This window comes from Orycteropus afer, unplaced genomic scaffold (genome assembly GCF_000298275.1).
Source record: "Orycteropus afer afer isolate SDZICR_OR568_19922 unplaced genomic scaffold, OryAfe1.0 scaffold00072, whole genome shotgun sequence".
Taxonomy (NCBI): domain Eukaryota; kingdom Metazoa; phylum Chordata; class Mammalia; order Tubulidentata; family Orycteropodidae; genus Orycteropus; species Orycteropus afer.
Genome location: NW_006921659.1, coordinates 1,714,152 through 1,728,289, shown reverse-complemented (window position 1 = coordinate 1,728,289; position 14,138 = coordinate 1,714,152). Strand labels below are relative to the sequence as shown.

The window sequence follows — 14,138 nt, the reverse complement described above, 5'->3', positions numbered from 1 at the left end:
TTTGTTCCCCAGCCACCGTGCACAGTCTTCCGTGCAGTCTCTGGCTAGCAGGGTGATTTTTGGGTTAATTCTTAGGTCCTACCACCATTTGGGAATCTCCAAGCCCTGCCGTCTGTGCCGTCAGGGTTGCTCAGGCCGCTGCCAGACTGCAGCTCTGTGTGTCTCCTTTTTTGGTATTTTCACACAAATTCTTCAGCTAGTTGGGGGTTTAGTCCACTTTTTGTATCCTTCCCTTCAAGGCTCAGAGGTCCAAGATTATCTTCTGTGTCTGTGTTAATTGGTTTCCCTCTTCTTTGTTGAAGAGCGCCTGTGCAGTCCTTCTGCCTAGTCCACCATCTTGCCGGAACTCCAAAATTTACTAGTTTTAAAGGCTCTAAAATTACAAGATTTTAGAAATTCCTATTAGTTTGTGGGTGACATGATATGAAAGAAAACAGGGAGCACTGGCCTAGAAGAAAAACCCTCAAAACATAATTTGATTACTTCACTAATCAGTTAACTGTATAATTTTCCTTTTTTTAGGCGTTTATATTCAGTTGACAATGGTATATAACCAAATCTTGACTGGAAAGGGCTACCTGCATTTTCTTGAAAAACAACAATTCACAGTACTGTATTCCCATGTTAGTTTATCACATCAATGGTTCACCAACATTTCAAATCTTATTACTAAGGATATATCGATAATATTGCCCATAATTTCTTACTTTTTAATCAACAACAATTTGAGTTTGCACATCTAAAATCTCAAAACTACACGCTGCATTGGTAAATACATTTCCAGTCTTATCAATATTTAATGTTTAATTTGTTTCCAAAAATGGCAAATTCTTATTGTTGAGAAATTTAATTAAAACAAATATATCAGCAGTAACACTTCAAGACTGCGGGCATCCAAAGAGTATGCTTCTATTTAGTAAGGAATGTCCGCCTTGAGCATTGTGCTCTTTAAGAACTATCTATGTGGGATCTAATTCACAACAGCAACTCAAATGATTAGATAGGAAACTTAGGGTGCAGGAGGTATGTTAATGGGAGAGGAACAATTCAGAAAGGAAGTTGAAAATGGTTGAAGAAAGTAATCAATGTCATTGAATTATGTCAAAATTGTTGAATTGGTATATGTTTGCCTGTGTATATTCTCAATAATAACAAAAAATAAAACAAATTTTTAAAAAGGTGCTCATCTTAAAACAAGTAATTAAATGACTATTTTATACAGAAAACAATCATTAGCAAAGATTTGCTGTAAGGCAAATATTTTATATAAAACATTACCTTGAGAACATGAATCTCAAGTCAGCCTCATGTGCTGCAGAAGATAACAAGTGATACATAACCTTCATTCCAGAGATATTTTATTAAGCACATGCTGTGTGCCAAGCACTGTGCTCAGCTAGGAACAGAAGAAGAATGAAACTTACCTTTTCCCGTATGGCCCTTTAGACAGAGAAACACTCAAGCACGGAATACAGTCTGATAAAAATAACACATGTATGTGTACAATGTATCAGATAAATAATGGAAAGAAAGATTTGGTTCTGGTGGAAGGGTAGTTAGAGCATATTATCAGGTAAGTAATTTTCAAAGGGAACAGCCGATGAGCAGGATGAGCAGGACTTCATTAAGCAAACAACAGGGGAAAGGGCCTATGAACACGAAAAATATATAGACAAAATCTGAAGATTAAATCCATGCTACGATCAACAAATCAGCAGAAGGCAAGTATGGCTAGCACACAAAGGGCCTGCAGATGAAGTAACACATGAGAAGACGATGATACAATTAGCACAGTCTTCTAAGGCATGCTGCAAAGTTGGCATTTTTTCTGTACAATGGAAGCCACCAGAGGATTTCGAGCAACAGAAACATATGACCAAGAAGATATTCTTCATAAGCTAGTAGCACAAGACTAATCAGAGAATTTAAAACCGAAGATAAGGAGACTATTGCAGAAGTTCCAAGGAAGGATTGATGAATGCCAAAATTAAAGTAGTAGGAGTGGAGGAAATGGGTTCAACAGGCATTCAGAGACAGAATTTTCAGGGCTTTGTAGCCAAAAAGATAAGACACATCATAAGCACTTAAGAAATATGTGATGACTAAAAAGCATATGCACATGTGTGTGCCTATGCATATGCAGGAGGATGCATGAGAAAGCCTAAGAGACAGCCAGAGAAACAGCAAATGATGATGGAGGTTTCTAGCCAGAATGTTGTCTCAGTGAAGAATAAGGCCATTTACCCTCCAAAAAGAATGAAACTAGCAATAAGCCAGTTTGCAGGTAGAGAGTAAATTTATTTTAGACACAATGACTTTGAAGTGGCTATTGGACAGCCAATAGAAGATGACCAAAGGAATTAGTAGAACTGGATTCTCAGAAAAGAGTGCAACAGTCATGGCAGTAAACACAATCACAAAAGGAAAGAGAACAGAACAAGAAAAGGGCTGAAGATGGTATTCTAGGTCAATGCTCCCTGACCTCTTTCACATCATGTTGTTGTTGTTGTTGTTGTTGTTATGTGCCGTCGAGTCGGCCCCGACTCATAGCGACCCCTCCTTGGGTTTCCGAGGCAGTATCACTATGGAAGTAGATTGCCCCATCTTCCTTCCGAGGAGTGGCTGGTGGGTTTGAACCGCCAGCCTTCTGGTTAGCAGGCAAGTGCCTTAGCCACTATGTTACCAGAGCTCCCCTTTCACATCATGGTACCCAGAAAACGTTGATGTGTGTAATGAATACCAGGGTAAGCAGACAAGCTTACTCACAGGCAGATTGAAGGGACCAATGGGCTTCCACTGCCCAAACTCTACTTGTAGCCAAAGAGCTAAGAGGATTAATGATAAGATCCATAACTCCTTAATAGCATCCATGGCACAGGGGTTGGGAAAACCTTTCTCAAGTGAATGCCAATTTTCAATGGGCTACAGGAGAAGATACTATTAAAAGTCATTGATAACAGGAAAATCTAGATGGGAGACACTATTTAAAAAAATTGGACTGACCCCTTAAAAACAGAAATTTTTTTAAAAAAAGGTAAAGTTGGAAGAAGTCTAGATTAAAAGAGAATCAAGACATATAATAACCAAATATTATACATGAAAAACTTGACTGAATGGTGGTTCAAATAAAAGCAGCTATAAAAGTTTATTTGTAGGAGACCTATGGAAATTTGAACAGGGACTAGGTATTATATAATATTATTATGGTATTGTGGTTAATTTTATTTTTTAATTTTTATTTTATTAATTTTCTTAAGTTAACAAGTTAATGATATTTTCGTTATACAAGAGAAAGTCCTTATTCTTAGGAGATGTAAGTTTAAGTATTTGGAGGTGGCATGTTATGACATCTTCAAGTACTTCCAAATGATTTAACAAGAAGAAGCATGTTTATAAACAGACAGATAAATGATGGGGGGTGGGGAGAGAAAGAACAAAATATGGAAAAATTATGGTAGTTGACTCTCTACATCAAGAAAGCATGGGTATTCATTTTTCTAGTTTCAATTTTTCTGTTTTACGAAACTTCTCTTAATTAAAAAAACTGATGAGGAAAGTAAATAATAAGCAACAGTTAGAGAGTTAAAAAGGAGCCCTGGCATTGTAGTGGTTCAGTACTCAGCTGCTAACCTAAAGTCAGTGGTTGGAACCCACCAGCTCTCCATGGTAACATGTTGTGGCAATCTAATTCCATAAAGTTTATAACTTTGGAAACTCTATGGGGTTATTCTGCTATGTCACAATGGGCTTCTATGAGTCAAAATCGACCCACCTGCATTGGGTTTGGTTTTCTGTTTATTTTAAAGAGAAAAATGATTTAAAAAAAAAAAAAAAAGTGGTATAGAGAAGCCAAGGAACAAGTTTAAAAGGGTAAGCAGTCAAAAGCATCGAATGCAGAATGTTAAATAGAAGAGAAAGAGAAGAGGTTATCAGATTTGGCAACAGATGTCACTTGGGAAGAGCATGGTTGGTACAGAACATACTGTTCAGAACCCTCACAAGCAGTGGTGTCACTAGGGAGTTACACAGGGCGTGGACCACACCAGGTGACACTGTCAGAGGGGTAACACCAAAATGACTGTCCATAAAATTTTTGTGCAGTGTTTCAGCAGAAATTTATGATTTTTTTATGAAAGTATCCCTATGGATAGTTATAATAACAAAGGCATTTTTTGTAAGGCCAGCTTACATGTATCAATATACCTACAAAAGTAAAACTTAATGCTAATTTACTTTTAGGAGCTCTGGTAGCATAGTGCCTAAGGCACTTGACTGCTAACCAAAAGGCTGGTGGTTCAAACCCACCAGGCACTCCTCAGAAGCAATAGTGGGCAATCTACTTCTGTAGTGATACCGCCTCAGAAACCCAAAGAGCGGTCGCTATGAGTCAGGTTCGACTCGACAGCAGTGAGTGAGTAATTTGCTTTTTGAACTTTTTAATGCATTCCAATCAAAGCTGTCATTATTACTCAATTACAACGAAGCTTCGAATTACGGGGTTTCGTCTGCCCCTGCTACAAGCACACACTGCTGTTTTTGTTGTTGCCAGTGTTGTTATAGTCGCTGATTTTGCCAAATTTTCTAGTGTTTTAGTTACAGTATTGTGGTATTTGTGAACTTATTTCAATAACTTTTTAAAGAAAAAGAAGGAAGAAAATAAAAAAAGACTTCTGCTCAATTACTAATAATGTGACTAATGCTATTGTAATTCAATGTAAAAAGACTACAAAAATTTATGTTAGTATTCATACAATCTAAGGAATATTACATGTAAGCAATTTACAACTATATCACATATTATTCTATAATGAAAATTGATGACAATCTCACATGTACAATAATTATGAATTACATAACTCTGATAACTAAAGAGAGAAAATGACAGTTTAAAACATGAAGTAGGGGAAATGATATGTTTCCTGACACACGTTTAGAAATAGAACTTAAATCTTCAATTCAGTTTTTTTTATCTTTAGTCTTTTTAAAATTTTCTTTAAAAACATCACTATCTTGCAAATTTATAGGATTTTAATGAAATGTTCAAGGTTTAAGTTTGAATTATGGCTTCAAAAATTGTGACACCTTAAAATTTACATTTAATAGAACATAACCAAGAGATCTGTATTTCACATTTTCTTGTTTTTTTCAAAATTTTTTTTTAATTATACAAGGGTATTCTATCATGACACATGGGGTGCATAAATCAAAGGGGCCAACTGGATGTACAAAGGGAAGTAAAAGACATAAGAATTAAATCAGTCAAAATACTTGCTGCATCCATGCTTCAGTGTGTCAAAAGACTGGCTGATGGCCAGGGTGCATCAAAAGACACTGCTCATCAGGCTCCCACTGATAAAACTGAGCAAAGAATGGAAATGGCAGAATTTGAAGAAACGACAGTGCTGAAAATTACTCTAGCCATGATACTGTAAATGAGATGGATGTTGTTCATGAGAAAGATCTGTAAATTTTACACGATGCTTCTTTCTAGGAGATATCAGTTCCAGATCATTTTGGGGTTGAAAACATCAAAAGGGTAAGTTCTTCTTTCCAGAACAAAGATGGGCCTTTCAGTGTTGTGGGAAGGCAAGATGCAAAAGCAAAGGGAGATGTGCTCCAGCATTCAAGGTAATACGCCACATTCTACGATCACAGATGGTTTACTTGTCAGCTACAATTTACACTGTTTTTGCTACTGAGTGTTTGCCATTAAGGTTACAGATATGGCATCCCAACTTGTGACTGGGTTTCAGAAATGGTGGGAAATGAGCTCAAAATTACATATCTGAGCCCGAAGAGCACTTACCTTGCCTTGAAAACTGGAAAACACTGGCAGCAGGACAAAGGCTGCATGAAATCTGACACCTAAGCAATTGCTTTGATGCAAATGGAGAAGAAAAAGTGAAGGAACATCTTTGCACAGATTGCTTGATGTCCCACTGTTTCCTGCCAAGCAGAATCTGGCATTCCATGACCACAAGGAAGATGAATCTTCATTGAATAAGGGGAACTTTCTTGAGATAGTTGAGATGCTTTCAAAATATGCGTCAGTGCTGAAAGAGCACGTACTGAAATTAAAACGGAGCACACGTAAACTTAACGTATCAGAACGACTTTACAAATGCCCTGGCCAAGCATGTGAAGGAAAAGCTCGTCACAGGCATGAAGTCTGTGTAGTACTTTGGTAACATGTTTGACAGCATACTGACCAGATGTCTGAAGTGATGTGTAAAAATCAAGAACAGGAAAGTTGAAGTGAAAGAAGTCTTTCTAGGAGTTCTCCTTTTAAGGGGGAAAAAGATGTTGACTTCAGTTTGACATTCTTAAAAAACTGTGAAGTGATGGACTGGGCATAATGATGGGCCACATTCAAGGTTACAATAATACTGACACTAAGGCTGGAATCTATGGAGGTAAATAAGCCATTCTTAAGGGAAAGAACAAGAAAAATATTTTTAATGGATGTGTAGACCATTCACTTAACTTGTGCTCTCAGCACTCTTTTGAAAATGCACCTTGTGTAACATTTTCATGAACTCTTGAGATAATGTATTCTTTCTTTGCTGCGTCCATCCATCTACAGGATGTGTTAATTGACCATACTGGTGTGTTTAGTGCGAAGGCTATCAACAGCAGGCTAGAGTGCTTATTGTGCTGCAGTTAGTTAAGTCAGTTAAAGAAAAGTCAGAGAAGTTTATGGTGGTGATAGAAGCTCTCTGTGATCCACATGAAAATCTGGACCTAAGAGGAAGAACACAAGGTCTTCTGCCTGCTGTCTGCTGTCTACTCTTCTGTGCTACCTGTATTTCTGGTGGGATATACTTCAGGAAATTAACCTTACATGGCAATACCTGCAGACTAAAGGCTTAACTCTCGATAAGGTGTTGACAAAGCTAGAGGCACTAAGACTTTTTTCCCATGAGGAGCACAGTGGAGCATGCTACTAAACAGGCACTTTTAAAATCAGACGAATATGGAACTGCAATAGAGAGAAGAGCTAGGTTGAAGAAGAGGATGGCAGGGGTGGGGAGCAGTCAAGAGACGCCGGACTCACTCTGCAAGAAGAAAATAAGAGGGTGATGCCTGAGTGCCCTTAGCATTTTCATTCTTAACTCTAGTTCAGATCAAGAGCCGTCAAGGATGTAGCAGCCATGTTTGAAGCTCCTCAAACAGAGAATTTCCTATCTGCCACTGAAGGAGAGTTAAAGATAATTATTTCAAAACTGATCACTTTCCATGATGAGGTATCTGAGAGTAAGATTTAATAGACATGCCAAGGCTGAGAAGGCAATTGAGAGCAGCAGAGATTGATCTGGAAGAAGCTGAAGACTGGGTAACAGATGTTTTGACATCTGTAACTGAATAGGACTTCACAGAATCACTCCTAGCCCTTGCACTCAGCCGAAAATTATTTCTGACGATCTATGTGTCTGTCACTTCATGTGAGAGGAAACTTTCAAAGCTAAAACTTAAACAGCACTACCTGTGATCTACCATGGGGCAGACAACACTTTCTAATCTTAGCAACTAAAATAATCAATCAAAAGTGAGCCGGCATTTGATGAAGTGTTCACAAGTTCACAGCTTTGAAGGCCAAGAAAGGAAAGTTCTGATTTAGCTGAGATGCTGAAATGCTTTTGTATTTGTTCCTATTTATTTTTATGGTATTATTTCATTTTTTAATACATGTCTATATTCATTTGCCCATAATTTCTACTACATTATTTGGGTCATCACTGATTATGCAAATCTAATCCATTAATGTATCTCATGTAAAGTTTAACTTTAAAATGAACATAGGTTTGATGGAGTTCTTAAACGTTTCTACTTTGAATTCTATTATTTTTTAAGTGACTTTTTACTTTAACCACATGAAACTATGTAAATTAAATACATTTAGTTTGTGAGTATGATGTTGTAATTTAAAGGAGTAATTTTACTACTTGTTTAGCTCACTACTATTGCCATTACATGCAGTGATATTCAAGGATTATGATTTATGAGTAACATGAGTATAAAAAACATTACTAAGGATTCTGTTGCCAAGGATTTCTAAGTAGTCAAGGACTTCATTTTACTTGGATCCACAATCAGTGCCCATGGAAGCAGCAGACAAGAAATTAAAGGATGTATTACATTGGGCAAATCTGCTGCAAAAGACTTTTAAAAATGTTAAAGAGCAAGATGTCACTTTGAAGACTAAGGTGTGCCTGACCCAAGCCATGGTATTTTCAATAGCCTCATATGCATGTAAAAGCTGGATAATAAATAAGGAAGACCACAGAACAACTGCTACATTTGAACTGTGGTGTTGGTGAAGAATACTAAACATACCATGGACTGCCAGAAAAATGAACAAATCTTTCTTGGAAAAAGTCCAGGCAGAATGCTCCTAAGAAACAAGAGTGGCCAAACTTCACCTATCACACTTAGGTCATGTTATCAGGAGGGAGCAGTCCCTAGAGAGGGACATCGTGCCTGGTAAAGTAGACAGTCAGCAAAAAGGAAAAGATCCTCAATGATACGGGTTGAGACAGTGGCTGCAGCCACGGGCCCAAGCACAGCAGCGACTATGAGGATGGCTCAGGACTGGGCAGTGTTTCGTTCTGTTGTGCACAGGGTCACTATGAGTTGGAACCAACTCAACGGCGCCTAACAACAAGGATTCTGCATGGTCTGGTGCAGGAGGAGGTCCATGGGGGAGGAGGAGGATTGACATAGTGAGTTACCACACTGGGTGACACCAACCCTGGTAATACCGCTATAATTATCTGAAATTGACTTAGGCTCTTTACTCCAATTCCTGCTATTTTATTCACTGCTGTATCTTCTATGTTGTTGTTGTTATGTGCCATGGAGTCAGACCCAATTCATAACGACTCCCCCTTGGGTTTCCAAGGCATTATCACTACGGAAATAGATTGCCCAACCTTCCTTCCAAGGAGTGGCTTATGGGTTTGAACCTCCAGCCTTCTGGTTAGCAGTCAAGTGTCTTAGGCACTACACTACCAAAGCTCCCGTATCTTTTATAGAATCTAAAACAGTACCTTGCAAATAATAGGAACTAAACATCTGTCACATCAAAATACAGTTGTTTACTAGTTATAATCAATGTTTAAAAAATATTTTCACATTATTAGGACAATCTAGAAAACTTTCTCTTAAAAGAAATATATTCTGAAAAATAAAATTAAAATTACAGTGGTATGCAGACACCAATATTTTCACTGGCAAAGTAATCACATTAGAAATTGATTAGGAAGCAACTATCTCCTTCTGGACAAAAGGAGAAAATATATTTTGTCATTCCCAAATCTAGCAGTGTCAGATCAGACAGAACTAGATCATCAATCCACTTCCCTTAGGTGCAATTTTAGATTTCAGTCTTCATGAAGGCATCTCAAATCATAGTACCAGGTCTCTCTCCAACTGCTGGTTGAGGAAGACCTGCTGCTGAAAGAGATACGCGCTCCTGAAAGAGACACGCGCTGCTGGGAAAGAGACGCAAGAGACACGCATTGCTGAGTGAGACACCGAGGGACACTCACTGTTGGGAGAAAGACTGTGAGAGACTGTTAGGAGAGAGACTGGGCTGGGAAAGAGACTGAGAGTTTTTCCTGAACTTGAATTGTAGCCTGGTGCTTCCTTCCCTAATAAACCCCATAATCTGTGAAAAAAAAAAAAATCATAGTATCAATGAAAACTAAATCCATAATAGAGAAAATTAAGTCAAGATGTCAAAATCAACACCTTTTAAACAGAAATATATTTGTAAGTGTTAAGTTTATGTCAAACCTGGGGCACTAAGAAAACTTTCAATAAAATTTAGTTTTCACATGTTTTTTTCACAGCTGATCTTAACTTCTGGGTAACAGTATCTCTGTCTTAACATATTAAGTATCCTTACTAGAACACAAACCATTTAAACCTTTATAACTCATAATCTCTGAAACATACTTGAAAGAAAAATAAGTTAATTCCATTGAGAACTTTACCTGAAACTTTAATCATCATGGCACATAAATCAGAAGGTAAAAAGTCATCTATCAACTATTAAGAATTATGTTGCACTACGTAAATTTGCAGGAGCTCTGGTAGCGCAGTGCCTAAGGCACTTGACTGCTGACCAGAAGGCTGGTGGTTCAAACCCACCAGCCACTCCTCAGAAGGAAGATAGGGCAATCTACTTTCATAGTGATACTGCCTAGGAAACCCAAGGAGGGGTCGCTATGAGTCGGTCCGACTTGACAGCACATAACAACAACAACATGTAAATTTGCACCCAAAGTACAACAAACATTTTTAAAATAAAAGAATTATGTTGCAGACGTTGTAGTCATAGAAAAGCACTCGTGACATTTTTTAAAAGCAAATTACAAAACCATGTATCATTTCTGTAAGAAAACAAACGTATTATGCAATCACCAAAATAATAACAATGGATGTTTATCAGTACTTCTATTTTTTTTTTAATTTTTTAACTTTTATTGTGATTTGGGTGAAAAGTTTACAGAGCAAATTCATTTTCCATACAGCAGTTCACACACCTCTTGTTTCATGACATTGACTGTAATTCTCCACAGTGTAACAGCTCACTTCCCACTTCCTTCCTGTAGTTACCTCTTCCCTGTGTCCTTCCCTCCCATGGAGTCAGGTCTGACTCGACGGCACAATAACATATAATACAAAATCAAACCCACTGCCACTGAGTCAATGGCAACTCATGTGTCTATATAATATATATATACAACAACAACAATATATATATATACACATTCATGTAATTCTTTGTAATAAAATTATTTCAATATAACTGTAACCTTGCCAAATAATCCATTTCATAGGAATATCAACCTGAGACTAATTTTTAGCACTAAAAAGGTGAAAAATAAGAAGTTAGGAAAAGAAAGCTGCTGCCCATCCAAAAGCAAAGATAAAGACCAAACATAATGAGCCAATTGACTCATAACTTATACTTATCATTAAGCCAACCTTTAAACAAAATTTAATACTATCAGTACCACAACACATTTATAGTCAGATTTGTTATAATAATAGGATACTTGTAGAGACTTAGTATGTGGCAGGCACTGTTCTAAGAGCCTCAACTATATTATCTCTTTTCGTCCCCACAATATGTTATGAGGCAGCTACTACTACTATCCTAATTGTACAAATGTTGTTGTTGTTATGTGCCGTCGAGTCGGACCCGACTCATAGCGACCTTTCCTTGGGTTTCTGAGGCAGTATCACTACGGAAGTAGATTGCCCCATTTTCCTTCTGAGGAGTGGCTGGTGGGTTTGAACCACCAGCCTTCTGGTTAGCAGTCAAGTGCCTTAGGCACTACGCTACAGATAAGGACAGTGAAATAATAGCTAAGGAAGTGGCACTAGACCACACAGCTAGCTAAATAGTAGATCCAGGATTCATACCTACACAGTTTGGCTCCAGAGTCTGTGCTTTTAATCAGTACAGGAAATATTTTCATTTCATCATATTTTACTTCCAAGAAAAGGGAATAGCATGTGTCAAGGCTAAAGAGAGCATGATGTACCCAAGTTCAGTAAGGCTTGAGTAGAGGAGGTACAAGCAAGAACTAAGAGTTCAAGCTAAAGAAGCAAGCAGGGCCAGATCAAGCAGAGCGGGTAAGACACATCAGGAAAACTGGACTTCAATCCAAGAACCAAAGAAGAGGATTCCAAGCAATATATCTTTCTGTGAATAATCTGAAGGCAAAGATGGCACAGGAAATTAATTAGGAGGGTTTTGCAGTAATTTAAGTGAGAGGCAACAGCAGTCTAAATTAGAATAGTGGCAGAGGGAATAAAGAAAAAAAAGTGGGTGTATTTAATAGATAATTAGGAAACAATATCAACAGAACATGTGGTGAAGAAATAAGAAAAAGAAAAGCAAAAATGATTCTCAGCCAGAAGAACTAGGTGGTGAGTGGCTACCACTGTCAGCCACTCAGAAAGAGATCAATATTAAGAGATGTTGGATAAAGTGGGAGCACAATGTGGAACAAAACTCAAAAGCACAAAAAAGACCAGGCTTACTGGTCTGATAGAGACTGGTGAGAGCCCTGAGACTATGGCCCAGAGTTCAGACCTGGAACTCACTCCCATGGCTTTCAGCTAAACAACAGACAAGTGTAAAAGGTAAAAATTTACACCAGGTAGGTACACTAAGAACAACCAACTATGGGAGATGAGAAGGGTAGTATTTGCACAGGGAGAGAGCTCAGAGGGCAGGAATGCATAGGAAAGAAGGACACAGGGAAAAGGTAACCAGAGAGGAAGTGAGAAGAGAGTTGTTACATTCCAATGTCATGAAACAAAATGTGTACAGAATGTCATATGGAAAATGCATTTGTTCTGTAAACTTTCACCCGAATTACAATTAAAAAAAAGAAAAAAAGATTCTCAGTTTCCAGCTTAAACAATTAGGTGATAGTGGTGGTGCTAATCACTGAACTAAGAACAGACTGGGGAAGTTTTAAGTAAGTTGAAGTTGAGAGGACTGTGGCATTAGCTAGATGGAGATGTCCAAAAGACCCTGGAGGAACGCATGGCTCAGAATGGAGACGGAGGCAGAGACATGAAAGGATTTAGAAACTGAAGTCACGAGAATAGAAGGGATTACCTAAAGACAGCATGAAAAGTATTAAAAAAAAAAAAAAAAGTAGAAGGTGCATGGGACATAACCCAGGAGAACATTATGTAAGTAAAAGCTTTCCATTCTTACAATGTATATACTATATTATTTGCTACTTAACTATTAGTTTACTGTCTTGTCAATAAAACACTAAGTTCCCTAAAAGCAATGACACCTCTTACAGACTTTTTGTAACTATGCTTTTAGCATATTGTTGGACATTTGTGGGGTATTACACTTTTAGGAAGGAGGTTCTGGTGGCACAGTAGTTAAGGTATTCAGTGGGTAATCAGCTTGAACTCCCAGCTACTTTCTGGGAGAAAAAAGAGGCAGTCTGCTTCTGTAAAGATTTATAGCCTTGGAAACCCTATAGGGCAGTTCTACTCTGTCCTACAGGGTCACTATAAATCGGAATCTACTCGAACGCAATGGGTTTTTTTAACAGGGATATGAGGGTAAGACAAAATATACTACATTTTAAGTAAATCTTTTTTTTCAGGATTCCTTAGCTCTTCCACCTTATTTTCCCCAACCCTTTTGCTCCTTCAGTTACTGCTGCATTGAATGTTCCAACTTAGCCAACCAAAATGAGCTTAGGATTTACATAATAGTTCTGTGATCTACTCTCTCATACTCAGTGTATCAAAACCAAAAAAAAAAAAAAAAAAACCCACTGCCATTGAGTCAATTACAACTCAGACTGACCCCCACTGAGTTTCTAAGGCAGTAAATCTTTACAGAAGTAGCTTGCCCAGTCTTCCTTTCCGGGAGTGGCTGGTGGGTTTGAACTGCCAACCTTCTGGTTAGCAATCAAATGCCTTAGGCACCACACCATCAGAACTCCTATATCACAAGCAAATCCAGGATAAATTATTTTGTTTAAGAGGGAAAAATGGGAAAGGAAAGCACTTTGTTCAAAATAAAAGACAAATTTGTTCAACTGCATTTTACAACTATGTTTGAAATTTTTATACTATCAATCACAAACTGCTCATTGTTTTTGGCCTTCAATCTTACCCACACTAACTGATCTCCCTGATCACTTTCCCCTTATTCTTCCTATCTATCTGACAAGGTTAAGCTTCCCAGAAATTCTGTAAACACACTAGCTTCTTTTATAACTGTAGGTCAAAGCTGACTCCTGTGTATTCACAAAGCACAACTCTGTACCACACATAGGACATCTATCATGTCCCGTTTTACATAGCTTCTTTTCATATTCTGTGATAGAAAGAGCTTGGGCTATGGAATCATATGTCTATTATACTAATTCACCTAGCTAATTAGTTACTCATACTCTTGAATTATCAGCTTTTACATCTACAAATCAGGAACAATAATACTTGTCTTTTAAGACTGTTTTGAAGATGAAAGGAGATAATATACATAAAGTACATAGCACAGTATCTAATACCTACAAGATTTAACACATATTAGTTCTTGTATCAGACTGTAAACTATTTTTTAAGGCAGTATAGAAGTC

The 14,138-nt window shown here is 37.7% G+C and overlaps 1 protein-coding gene across 1 annotated transcript in view; it reads right to left on the bottom strand.

Annotated features, from left to right (window-relative positions):
- The window catches only part of CDK19 (cyclin dependent kinase 19), a 219,052-nt gene that overhangs the window by 158,717 nt on the left and 46,197 nt on the right, over positions 1 to 14,138 (bottom strand). The window contains 1 exon segment of the mRNA XM_042780937.1: positions 13,452 to 13,473. Within this exon segment, the coding sequence (XP_042636871.1) occupies positions 13,452 to 13,473 (22 nt within the window).